General features: G+C 40.1%; 1 protein-coding gene across 1 annotated transcript in view; it reads right to left on the minus strand.

Annotated features, from left to right (window-relative positions):
- Positions 1–12,707, minus strand: part of LOC140520247 (ALK tyrosine kinase receptor-like) — a 505,219-nt gene that overhangs the window by 189,662 nt on the left and 302,850 nt on the right. Inside the window, exon 3 of the mRNA XM_072634099.1 lies at positions 3,260–3,427. Coding sequence (XP_072490200.1) covers positions 3,260–3,427 — 168 coding nt within the window. The remainder of the gene's footprint in view (positions 1–3,259; positions 3,428–12,707) is intronic.

Consider the following 12,707-nt stretch of genomic DNA (forward strand, 5'->3'; position numbering starts at 1 on the left):
GCAAGCAGCTAGAAAGAAACAATTCAAGTATTGTGGAAATACAATCAGGATAACACAAGATCTAGAAGCTTCTACATTAAGGGATCGAAGGGCATGAAATATGATATTCCAGAAGTCAAAGGAACTAGGACTAAAACCAAGAATCACCTACCCAGCAAAACTGAGTATAATACTTCAGGCGAAAAAATGGTGTTTCAATGAAATAGAGGACTTTCAAGCATTCTTGATGAAAAGACCAGAGCTCAAAAGAGAATGAAGGAAAGTCTCTTCCTTAGGCACTTAGTACCTCTCCCATAGCACTTATCACATGTATTAGAGTCCTTCAGCTGAGTTCAGCAAACATTTATTAAGGGTCCACTGTGTGCAAGACATTAACCTAGGGGAAGGGTCTACAGGTCTTATCTCTCCTACCATAACAGCTTCTGGAGGACCTCTGGAGCTGCTTACACCCCCCCGCAGCTGCTAACCTAATGCCTGAGATACAGTAGGTGCTTAATAAATAAACCAATTTCTCCTTTTACTTGCTCTGTCCTTGAATTCATTCTTCACATATTACTGCCAAATTTACCTTCCTTCTGCATGATGTGGCTAATTACTCCTCTCTAAGAAGTCTTCCGTGGCTCCCTACTGCTTAACAAATAAAGTTCACACAGCTTTCTTTGCCTTTCTCAAACAGTCATTAACCTACCTTGCCACCCTTACTGCCCCCATGCATATTGTGCGCCATCTTAACTGAACACAATCTGTCCTCCTTGCTTTTAATTAGATCATTCCAAATGCTGGAACTTCTTTCTGCCCCCTCTGTTAATTGCTGAATTTCTACTAGATAAGGTGGCAAATTTTATAGCAGACTATCAATGTCAGCTATAATGACTATTATTTTTTATTCTTATTCTCCAGTCCCTACTGGATCCATATTCTCTCTATGCTTTAAAGCCCATCTCAGAAGGGCCCCTAATACTACAGAATAATTGAGCTTTAGAGGTGGAAGATTAACTAATCATCTGGTTTAATCCCCTCATTTTATAAATTAGGGAAGTGGACATCATAATAATACCTAACACTTGTATATCATTCTGTTTTGCAAAGTGCTAGACATCTTTCATCTCATCTGATCATCATAATAACCTCTGAGGCAGATTGTCACCCCCATTATACAGATGAAGAAACCAAGGCAGAAATGTGTTAAATCACATAGTTACTAAGTTTCTAGGGGCAGGCTTTGATTTCAGTGTAAACATTATGTCCAACTTTGTCCTTGAACAGAACTGCCCAAGATTAGACACATGGCAATTGTGGAGCTGGGGCTAGTAGCTCAGTGTCCTGACTTCCAATTCAAGGCTCCTTCCCCAACATACTGTAGGTAAAACCTTTTCTGTCTTCATATCCCCCAGGATCTGACACAGTCCCTTCTACAGTGAGCACTTATTAAATGCTTCTTGAATTGAATTTAACCTCAACAAAATCCTCTTTTTATTAAACCTTCCAGATTATTTTGATCCACATAAGTACTTCTTTCTTTGAGTGATTCTGTTAGCCATGCCACACTGGCCTATTTGTCATTTTAAAGCATATTTTGGCCCCAACTTTGGGCAAGTTTTCTCCTAACGAAAACAAGAGGATCTCCAAGTTACCTTCCAACTCCAGTTCCTATAAGTTAATGAGACCTCAGACGAGAGGTCATCCTCACTATTGATCAGACCATAGTACTTCTCAAGGGGCCACAGAGATGCCCCAGTAGCATATAAAACAGTGGCACAACACCTTATGGTCAGACCTGCACTATAAATTGGGGGCTTAGGTAAGGAAGGTGATTTCCTGGGCCCGCCATGGACCATTCTCCTGTTGTCATGGAGGGTCCCAATCCCATAGAGGGGCATTCCCTAGGTGATGCTCTACTCCCCTCATCTTCATGGCCTCATCTTCATCCCTAGAGTTGATACAGGATCACAGCACAACCCAGACATAGGATAAAAGATTTAGAGCTAGAAGAGACCATGCTCTGAGACTCAGCTGTGCCACCAGTCTCCAGGGGCAGATATATAAATGAAGGGTTACTTAGCAGAGAGCCCTGTCCACTCCTGAGTATCCATAATAATCCAGTGGAGTGATCATTCCAAGTATCAAATAGTCAACAGGTATGCCATTTTGCAATAGATTTGCCTTTCTAATTATATTTGGTGACATCTAATGAAAAGAGAAACTGACTTACTTTTTTCACTCACTGACTGACCCAACAGGAGTCATTTCAGAAGGTCTTAAATGGAGTGGTAGGGTAGAAGGGAAAGGTAATGTGGTTTGGGTTTATAATTGTGAGAGGGATCCAGAGGGTGAATGATCATTTATGCATAATCAAGGGCTGACTCTGACTTTCCTTTATTTTTTTTCTACACTGAGTCCTATTCCCTAATAACACTACCACTACCACTACTGCCACTACTGCCACCACCACCACCACCATCACCATAACCACCACCATCACCATAACAGCTAGCATTTATACAACACTTAAAGATTTGTAAAACACTTTACATGTGTCATCTTTTTTGATAACAATAGGTATTATATACCCTCAAAACATTAAGGACCCCTCGGCAAGGTTGCCTAACAGATGTGGCAGGTATGGTGGTGACCCCCTCCAAGGGGTCGAAATGAGGCAGCTACAGTCAGTGGCTAGCAAGGGAGAATAGATGAGCAACAGCACACAGGGCTCAGGGATGGAATCACCAGGGCCTCTGTCTATGTATATGTGGAGGTTGCCAAGACAGCATTTTCCAAATATTTCTTTCTCTCCTGATCCATCCATGCCATCTCCAGTCTAGCTCAGCATCAGCTGTAGGAATCATCAAGGACCATGCTGACCCACAACTGCTCTAGCATTCAAACACAGAGTTTTCACAGCCTCTGAAGGCCACCAGACTGTTCTCCTAGGTAAGCCAATTCTCCCTACTCCTTCACCCTTCTCTTCCTCTGAAATATGTAGCTGATTACAAACCAAAGGAGAAGAAAACAAAAAACCAGATACTCTTAAGAGGCTAGGAAGAGAAGGGAAAATCTTTATCCACACTGCTGACTGTAGAGGTAGGCTATTTCTTTTACCATTAGTACATATTTCGTTTACCATTGATGCATGATTCCCTCCCATTTCCTTCTACCGTTAAAAAGATCAAATACCAATAAACAGACATTTTAGATGTTTCCTTTTGCATGCCCCAGAGCCACCTCCTATCCCAGAAGACCTCAAACCATTCTTCTTTACCTCTGGGCATCTCCTCAGACTGAATCACCTCAGGACCACCACTGAACAGGTTCATTTGGGAAGCCTCCTCAGAAGTGATGTGGCGCCAAGACCAGTGGTGGTTTCTGTCTTCTTGCACTGGTGGTGAATACTCTAGCTCACAGGGGAAATCAAAGTTGCACTCGAAACCTGAAACCACAGGACGTTAGGCCAAGAGTCAGTTAAAAGAGCATTTTCACTCCTAGCCAGCCATGCTGACACAATGATGTAATAGTTCTCAACCCGTGTATTTTCTCTGAAGACCTGAGTTCAAATGTAGCCTCAGACTTATCCTAGCCGTGTGACCCTAGGCAAGTCACTTAACCCCTATTTGCCTCAGTTTCCTCAAATGAAAAATTGGACTAGCAGTACCAGCCTAATAAGGTTGTTGTGATGATAGCATGACATATTTGTAAAAGTTCTTAGCATAGTGCCTGGAACATACTAAACACTATTTTAAATGCTTATTCCCTTCCCTTTCACCACAGTAAGTCACCAAGTTACACAGAATGTTATAATTAGAAGGAAACAAATCTCCTGTTACCATCCCTCCTCCTCATTTTACAGATAAATAAATGAGATCCAGGGACTAAAAAAACCTTTTCATCCTTGACTCCTCACTCCCTCTCACCACCCCCATCTCCATATCCAATCTGTTGCAAAGGCTTTTTGATTTTACCTGTGTAATATCTCTTGCCTAAACCTTTACCAATTGGGTGCAGGCTTTCATTATCTCATGCCCAGATTACTGAAATGGTCTTCTGATTGGCCTCTCTGCCTCAAGACTCTCCCCAGTCCAGCTGTCAAAGTATTTTCTCAAAGTGTAGGTCTGACCATAGCACCTCACTGCTCAATAAACTTCTATGGCTCCCTATCACATAAAGAAAAATAGAACATCCTTTGTGTGACATTTGAAGCCCTTTATAACTTGCCTGTCCACCTATCCATTCATCTTACACCAAATACTCTGTATTCCAGCGACACTGACTTCCTCGTTTTCCTTATATAAGATACTGAATCTTCCAGTTAAATATTTTCACTAGTTGCCCCCCATACCTGGAATGGTCTCTGCCTCTTGGTTTCCTTCAAGTTGCAGATAAAATCCCACCTTCTACAAGAAGCTTTTCCAAATTCCCCTTAATTCGAGTGCCTACCTTCTGTCAATTATTTCTAGTTTTCCCTGTATATTACTTGTTTGTGCAGAATTGTTTGCAGGGTTAGTGCCATAAGAACAGGGAGTATGTTTTCCCTTTCTTTGTATCCTGAGCATTTAACACAGTGCCTTGCACAGAGAAGACACTCAACAGATGTTTACTGAGTGACTGACTTAGTGTCTTAACATATAGTCTATCACTCTATACATATACCATATTTAATAAAATTTGTGAATTTGTGCACTTTAACAGTGACCTTTTGGAGGCAATGCCTCAAAACCTGAAGAATAATCACAGTTTAGAAAGGGGAGGGAGAGAGAAAGAGAGAGAGAGGGAGAGAGAGAGAGAGAGGGAGAGATGGATATAGATCGCCAAATAACTTGTAACCATTTATAAAGTGCCATAATTACAACAATCCTGTAATAAAGATAGTAAAACTTTTATTATCTGTATTTTTCAGTGAGGTTCAGAGAAGTGCAATGAGGCATTCAATGGATAGAGTCCCAAGTTCAAAACCTGCCTCAGATACTTCCTACCTTAGCAACCTTGGCTAAGTCATTTAACCTCTGCCTTCCTCAGGTTCCTTGTCTGTAAAATGGGAACTCTAATAGCATCTACCTCCCAGAGCTGTTTTGAGGATCAAGAGATAATAATTGTAAAGCACTTAGCACAGTGCCTCCCATGTACTAGATGCTTAATAAATGCTTCCTTCCTTCCTTCCTTCCTTCCTTCCTTCCTTCCTTCCTTCCTTCCTTCCTTCCTTCCTTCCTTCCTTCCTTCTTTCCTTCCTTCCTCCCTCCCTCCCTCCCTCTCTCCCTCCTCCCTCTCTCTCTCCCATCACACAGCTGAGAAAGAGCAAAGCTTGGATTCAGCCCAAGGCTCCCTGACTCTATGTTCAGAGCTACTGAAATTAAAATTCTTACTTTGGGAATTTTAGCACCAGGGCAAACCAGTGGGGTGACATTTAGGAGACAGGCAAGGCGTATATCACCACTTCAGATCGTAAAACAGACTGGGGCAACTAGCCTAGTACTGAGTTAAGAGTAAATCAAGTAAATCCCCAGCATAAATTCCCAAGCAAATCCCCACTCACCATGCTATTTAAGGTGATCTTTTGGGGGGGGAGTTGCAGGGCAGGGAGGAACTCAGGTTCACCAAGAGTTGATGGTAAGCATCCTTTTCCTTTTCAGTCTATACAGATTTATGCTCATGAGCTCTTTTCCAAGAGATGTCAACCCTTTGGGTCCTAAGGTTAATACTGTTTGCCCTTTCTCAACACTTGTTTCAGGCAATTCACCTTGCTAATGGCAAGCTGAAATGGGGAGATGTTACCTTGTTTGAGCTGATACAGCTCTCTTCTGCCTACATATTTTATCGGTGTCTCAACCATTCTTCCTGCCTCTCTCTGCCAAGCAAACACTAAGACATTGGGGTAGAGGGATTGGAAGCTGCCTTAATCTTCAAGAACTGCTTGCCAGTCAACCAGCTTTGTTAAGTAGTGAAGAGGAAAAAAATGGAGCTAAGGGATTAGACTTTGCAATATTGCCCTAAAATGGAAAAAACGAATTCACTGACTATTTGTTCCTTAGAAGAGGGGTTGGTGAGGGTCAGAAAGGCAGCGCCTGCTGTCACTTTTACTGTGTGATGGAGCCAGGTAGGATAAGAGAATCCAAATAAGTCTCTAACCTTTCCCCAGGCTTTCTAACTCCATGTTGGTTTTGCAGTACCACAGAAATTCTTATTAAAAGAGGATATCCGAGATCATCTTATCCAAATTGGACCTGAATGGGATTGTCTTCTATATTTTGTGAAATCCTCATTAGGCCTCAGCTTGAATACTCTCAAGTAATGGTGATCTCACTAGCTTAGTCTACTTTTGGATACCTCAGTAGGAAGGTGTTTTAATCAAATCAAGACTAAATTTTTTTTTCGACATTTTCTATCCACTATAAGTTAAAGTAGAAAGGGTCCTAGATCTGGAGTCAGAAGACCTGGGTTCAAATCCCAGCTCTGCCTCTTGCTATCTGTATGAAGTCCCTTTTCCTTTATGAAATGAGATCAGACTAGATAACCTCTAAGGTCCCTTCCTGTTTATTTCACTGGTCTTCTTTGAGAATAAAGGACTAACGACGACACCTAGAATGGCAGTTCTATATTCTTGAGTTTATTTGAATTGAAAAATCCCTTCGATGTGTGAGGCACTGGGATAAGTCTTAGGGATGAAATGAAAAATGAAACAGTTCCCAGTCCTATTTACATTCCCGTAGTACACAAGTATACAAAGTAATGCTGAATAATTTAGAGAGGCAGAGAGTACAAACAACCTTGGGGAAGAAAGTAGGGATCAGGAAAGGTCTCTACATAGGGAAGTCATTTTCTCTGAGTTCTGTATTAAAAGAAACATGTTTCTCAGAAGCAGAGTGAGTAGAGAATACATCCTAGATATGGTAAAATAGCCTGTATCAAGTCCCGGAAAGAGATGTGAAATCACATGGGTAACAGCTGTAAGCCTAGTTTGACTAGAATGCAGAGTGTACTGAAGGGGAGCCAAGCAAACAGGTTCAATCCCTCCTCCAAGTGACAGCCTTTCAAATACTCCAAGATGATTATCATGAGTCTTTTCACTGGGCCAAATATCCCTACCTCCTTTAACTGAGACTCCTAAGGCATGGAATCCTGTCTCATCATCATTTTGTTTACCCTTTTCTGGATAAATTCTAGCTTATCAATGACCTATCTAAAATGTGAGTCCAGAACTGAATGGAAGACCTTGATGTGCTCTGACCATACTCCCAAGTTCAATATTTCTTTTTGGGGGAGAGGGAAAATATAAGTTCAAACATTATTCCCTGAGCTGGTGTTACTCCATGCATCCCTGATGGACAAATTAACATCCTGGACAAACAGAATCTAGATAGAAGGGGAGATTGGAGCAGCCAACATGTCTAATCCTTTGAGATTTGAATACTGAGGCTTCTGACAATCCAATCCATGTTTTCTGCCAATTGCCAGTCTGTGAAACAGGGTCTGCAAATACTTTGATTATCAAATAGGCTCATTTTAAAATTCTTGCTCTGATGCAGTCTCATTTCAGCTGACAACGGCATACTCCCTCACTTTAAATAGGATTAGAGTTATCATCTCTTGGCTCATTTTGGGAGAAATTGAATTGGGCTTTTCTACATTATGATTTCATTTCTTGTAAAACATTTGAGTGCTTAGAATTCTCTCTCCTGGGCTAGCCTCAGTCCCTAACAAGCAGTAACACTTGAAACTCATCTTCTGTAACATTATTGATTTAAATACCATTTACCTGGAGCCTTTTCTAAAGTACTCAGAGTATTTCACTGAAGTTCATTCTTATCATCAATTCTTCTCCTAGCCCCAGTTCTCCATCAGAGAGTTGAACCCATTTGGCAGATGGGAAACTGACTCAGAGCATTTGAATAATTTGCCTAGCCTCAGTCAGTGACAGCCAAGGGCAAGTCTAAAACTTGATTGTCAGTCAAATTAAGTTAGATCCTTGTTCTGAAATATTTCTCAATTTATACAGGCTTTATCAAATGTCTTTTGTAGCTTCTGAACCCCCAGGTGTCTAACCTATACCTTTTGGCTCTAGGGTGCATTTTGTAAAATTATTATTCTGAAGAAAAATAAAAAAAGAATTAGAAAAGACTTGAGTTTGCATCCCATTTCTCAAAGTATTAGTTGTATGCCTTTGGGCAGCTCATTTAACACAATGTAATGTTTAATGGATAAAGGACTAGACTTAGAGTGAGGAAGATTTGGGTTCAAATACCGTTTGAGACACTGTGTGACCTGGGTAAGTCTGAAATTCAGTCGTCTCATCTGTAAAATAAGGGAATTGGATTTGACAGCTCCTAAGGTCATTTCCAGCCTTAAATCTCTCATTCTATGATCTTCTATTAGTCTGAGTTTCTTTATTTGTAAAATAGTGATAAAAAAAGGGACTTTGTAATTCTATTGGTAGGGCAGCTAGGTAGTGCAGTGGATAGAGCACTGGTTTGGGAACCAGAAAGACTCATTTTCGTGAGTTCAAATCTGGCCTCAGATACTTAATAGCCATGTGACCCAGAGCAAGTTACTTAGCCCGGTTTGTCTCAGTTTCTTCATCTGTAAAATGAGTGGAGAAGGAAATGGCAAACCACTCTGATATCTTTGCAAAGAAAATGTCACAGTGGGGTCCTTAAGAGTCAGACACAACTGAAACAAGTCAAGAAAAATTTCATTCATATGCAGAGCTTCTTCTGTCAATGCAAGTAAGCACCTTCTCTGCAATTCATAGTTTTGGAGAGCTGTCCGGAGCATTGAGAGGTCAAATAACTTTTCCAGGTCATACCGCTGGTATATGTCAGCAGTTCATGACTCCAAGGCCAACTCTCTATTTACTACACCATGGTGCCTGTTAAATGGTGGGGACATCTCCAAAATCCTCCACAGCATGGGTCCATCCAATATATTGGAGGCTTTCCTCTACTTCTCCTAATATCAGGATTATAGGAGATTATTGGGGCAGCTGGGTGGCACAGTGGTTGGAGTGCCAGACCTGGAGTTAGGAAGACTTATTTTCTTGAGTTCAAATCTGGCCTCAGACACTTACTAGCTGTGTGATCATGGGCAAGTCACTTAGCCCTGTTTGCCACAGTTTCCTTATCTGTAAAATGAGTCAGAGAAGGAAATGGTCAACACTTCTGTACCTTTGCCAAGAAAACCCCAGATAGTGTCATGAAGAGTCAGATGTGACTTAAAAACGACTGAACACAGATTTAGAATTAGAAGGGACCTGAAGCCATCTGTCCCAAACTGTACCTGGATGGAAATCTTTTCAATAACCTGACATGTTGTTGAATCTGAATATTTTTACTCTTCTAGTAAAGCAGAACACTCCACTCGATTCCATTTTCAGACAGCTTTGTTTGTCAAGAAGTTTCTTCTGACATTGAGTTTAAATCTGCCTCTTTTCAGCTTTTGCCCCATTCACTGACCCTAGTTTTGTCTCAGGTTAAGCAGAACACATATAATCCCTCTTTCATAAACCAGTCCTGAATATCTTGACAAAATCCTTCCCTCCCCCATTTCAGTCCTCTGGACCTCCATTTTATGATCTGTAAACCAGAGATAATATTTCCAGTACTATTTACTTTTTAAGTCAACTCGTTATAAGGATCAACTGAGATCATGCATATAAAATACTTTGCCAACCTAAAGCGTTACATAAATGTGAGTTGTTATTATCTCTGAAGATCACAGTCAAAGGCTCTTCCATAGACAACATCATCGACAAAATTTCTCTGGTATGTGATGATGCCTTTGAAATGTCACCCATCCCCTCACAGAAATTCTAAGCATGGTGTCAGATTCATATTCATTGAATGAATGAACACCTGTTTCCTCGGGCTTCACTTGCACATTTAAGTAGATGGCTTTATTGATGACAACAAATTTCAATATGTTCCTGACAAATCTGATTTTAGTATTCAACAAAGTATGCCATTATCATACACAGGCCTGCATCTCAGTACAGATAGAATTCTCACAACCTTCACTAATGCCTTACTCTCTTATCTCATTGTAGTGTGGAGATGGGGAAAATCCTGAGCTGTTGAGAAATACTGGCAGGTACTAACTATTCCAAGCTAGAAAAACTCTGACCCAGGCAAACTGCATCTGCTACTCATGGATCAGTCTAGTTGAGTACAGAGTGGCTAATCAACGAAATGTCAGGACTAGATGAGGAATTCTGTGGTTCTTTTTTTAAAATAAAGAAAAATGCAAAATATTTCCAAGAGCTAGTTCGAATAGAGTTGATCACCAATTTGTCTTAGATTTTTTGATAGAGAAAAAGCAGAAGGTGTTGATCTTTGGATTTTTGGGGAAGTGACCACTCCATCTTGGAGTTTGTCACAGAGAGAGAGGTAAGCCAGGAATAATTTGACTTTGGCAGAATTGAAACTCCATCATAGAGTCTATGAAGGAAAAGGAGAGGAATGTAGTCAGATACGCATACAGACTTTGCGGAGACCAGATTTCAAAAGGTTCAGATAAAAGATGACCTGAAATTCTATAAGGAAAGTGGTCTAAGGTAGGTTAGTTAGAAGCTCTAAGTAATCAAATTATTTACTATTTCTATGACTAGAAGGAAAGGGAATAAAAATTTATTAAGTACCTACTATGTGCCAGACACTATGCTAAACACTTTACACTTATTATCTCATTTGATCCTCATAGCAACTCTTCAAGGTAGCTGTTGTTATGGTCCCATTTTACAGCTGAGATAACTGAGCACATAGAGGTTAAGCGACTTGCCCAGGGTCACATAGCTGGATTTGATCTCAGGTCTTCCTGACTGCAGGCCAAGCTCTGTATTCTCTACCTCTAGTCATCTATGAGTAGTAAACTAACCAACTTAGATTTTTACAAGATACAAGATGGAAGCATGGACAGATAATGGAGGATAAATAGAAAATAAATAGAAACTTACAGGATGATCCTTTAAGCATAGTGTCTCAAGTGCTAAAGTTCAGAATGAGCTAACTGAATCTGGTGGTGAATGCTAACAACAATAAAAGGAATGAATTGTCCAAAAGCTATTTTGGGGAAAAGAAGAAATGAGACTGATGATGGACTAGATGGGTCAGTAATGATGGATACAAGAGAAAAACCAGAATGACCTAACTCTATTTTGATTCTGTTTCTCTACCAAGGAAAATAATGAGTTAACACCTACGATATTGAAAGAACTGTATGATGTGATTCCTAAGCCCTTCTACAGGATATTTGAAAAATTCTGGAGAAAGGGACATCTGCCAGAAGCCTGGAATAGGGTAAAGATTGCCCCATTAAAAAAAATGGGAGAAGAGTTTGTGAACAGGTGATTCTGGCAAAAATCTCTAGATTATCATATTATTAGAGGGCTGGTTGTTGGACATCTAGAAAACTGAATGGGGAATTACAAATAGCAAGTAGGTTTCATCAGGTTATCCTAAGCAAACCTTCTGTGCCCCTCCCACCTTTTTTTGAGGGAGATAAGTTTACCAGACCTGAAGATCAGAGGGATGCTGGATGTGCAGCTTTTACTTAGATTTCAGTAAAGCATTTGCAGGGTGGTCACTTATGATATCATAGACAAAATACAGAAGTGTGGTCTGGATAATAGTATAACCAAGTGAATTTGGGGCTTGTTGACTGGTTGAGCCCACAGTTCTCAATCATGAGTTGTTTGAAATCTTCTGGGATGGGACGGTATGATGTGATGCATGTGTGTGTTTAATTAATGACTTAGATAAAGGCATCTGTAACATGACTGTCAAATTTTCAGATAATACAGAGCTACTGGAAATAGCTAAGATATTGGATGATTAGTCAGGATCCAAAATGTTAGATAGCTGAAATAATGGGCTGAGTTCAATAAGATGAAATTTTAACAGACGTAATAATAAATATTACATGTAGGATCAAAATATTAACAACACAAGTACAAGATGATAGAGGTGTGGCTAGAGTCATTTAACTGAAGGAAAAATAAAGCTCTGGTGGTATTTGGACTACAATTTCAATTTGAGACAACCATATAATATGGCAGCCCGAGGAATTAACACAATCTTGGGTTGTCATGAGAGGCTATTACCTAAAACAAACAGAAAAAATAAAATTCCTTATCCAAGTGATAACCTTTAAAACACCTGAAAAGAACTGTCATTAGTTGTCCTTAGTTTTAACCTTCCATGTCACCCTCTTCTGGAAGTTCTCCATTTATCAATGTTCTTCTTAAAATGTGGTAGCTAAAACTGAAAAAACAACAATGGCAGCAATCCATACATGGTCGTCCATGACAACATGCAATGGCGCTAGTACCTCCTTTGGTGGAAGGTTGCAGGGGTACCTATTTTGGCTCAATGGAAGAAATAGCTTTTGAACAAATTCATACAATATTGAAATGGGCTACCTCACAAGGGAATGGATTAGCCCTCAAAGGAGGTCTTCAAGTCAAGGATGGAAAATCACTTAATCATGTTCTAGAAAGAACTCTTATTCAGATATGAACTGGATTAGATGGCTTCTGAGATCCTTTCTAACTCAGGAAGTCTATGAAAAGCAGTGGAGGGACCTAACGATGGCAGCTGTCCAACTACCGTATACAGTAGCAATCATGAAAACTATCCGGTACTGTTGAAAACATAAAAAAAAAATTGATTAGTGGAACAAAGTAGGACCAAAGTCATGAAGCAATGACATATAGTAACATAGCATTAGCT

The sequence above is a fragment of the Notamacropus eugenii genome, chromosome 1 (assembly GCF_028372415.1).
Source record: "Notamacropus eugenii isolate mMacEug1 chromosome 1, mMacEug1.pri_v2, whole genome shotgun sequence".
Taxonomy (NCBI): domain Eukaryota; kingdom Metazoa; phylum Chordata; class Mammalia; order Diprotodontia; family Macropodidae; genus Notamacropus; species Notamacropus eugenii.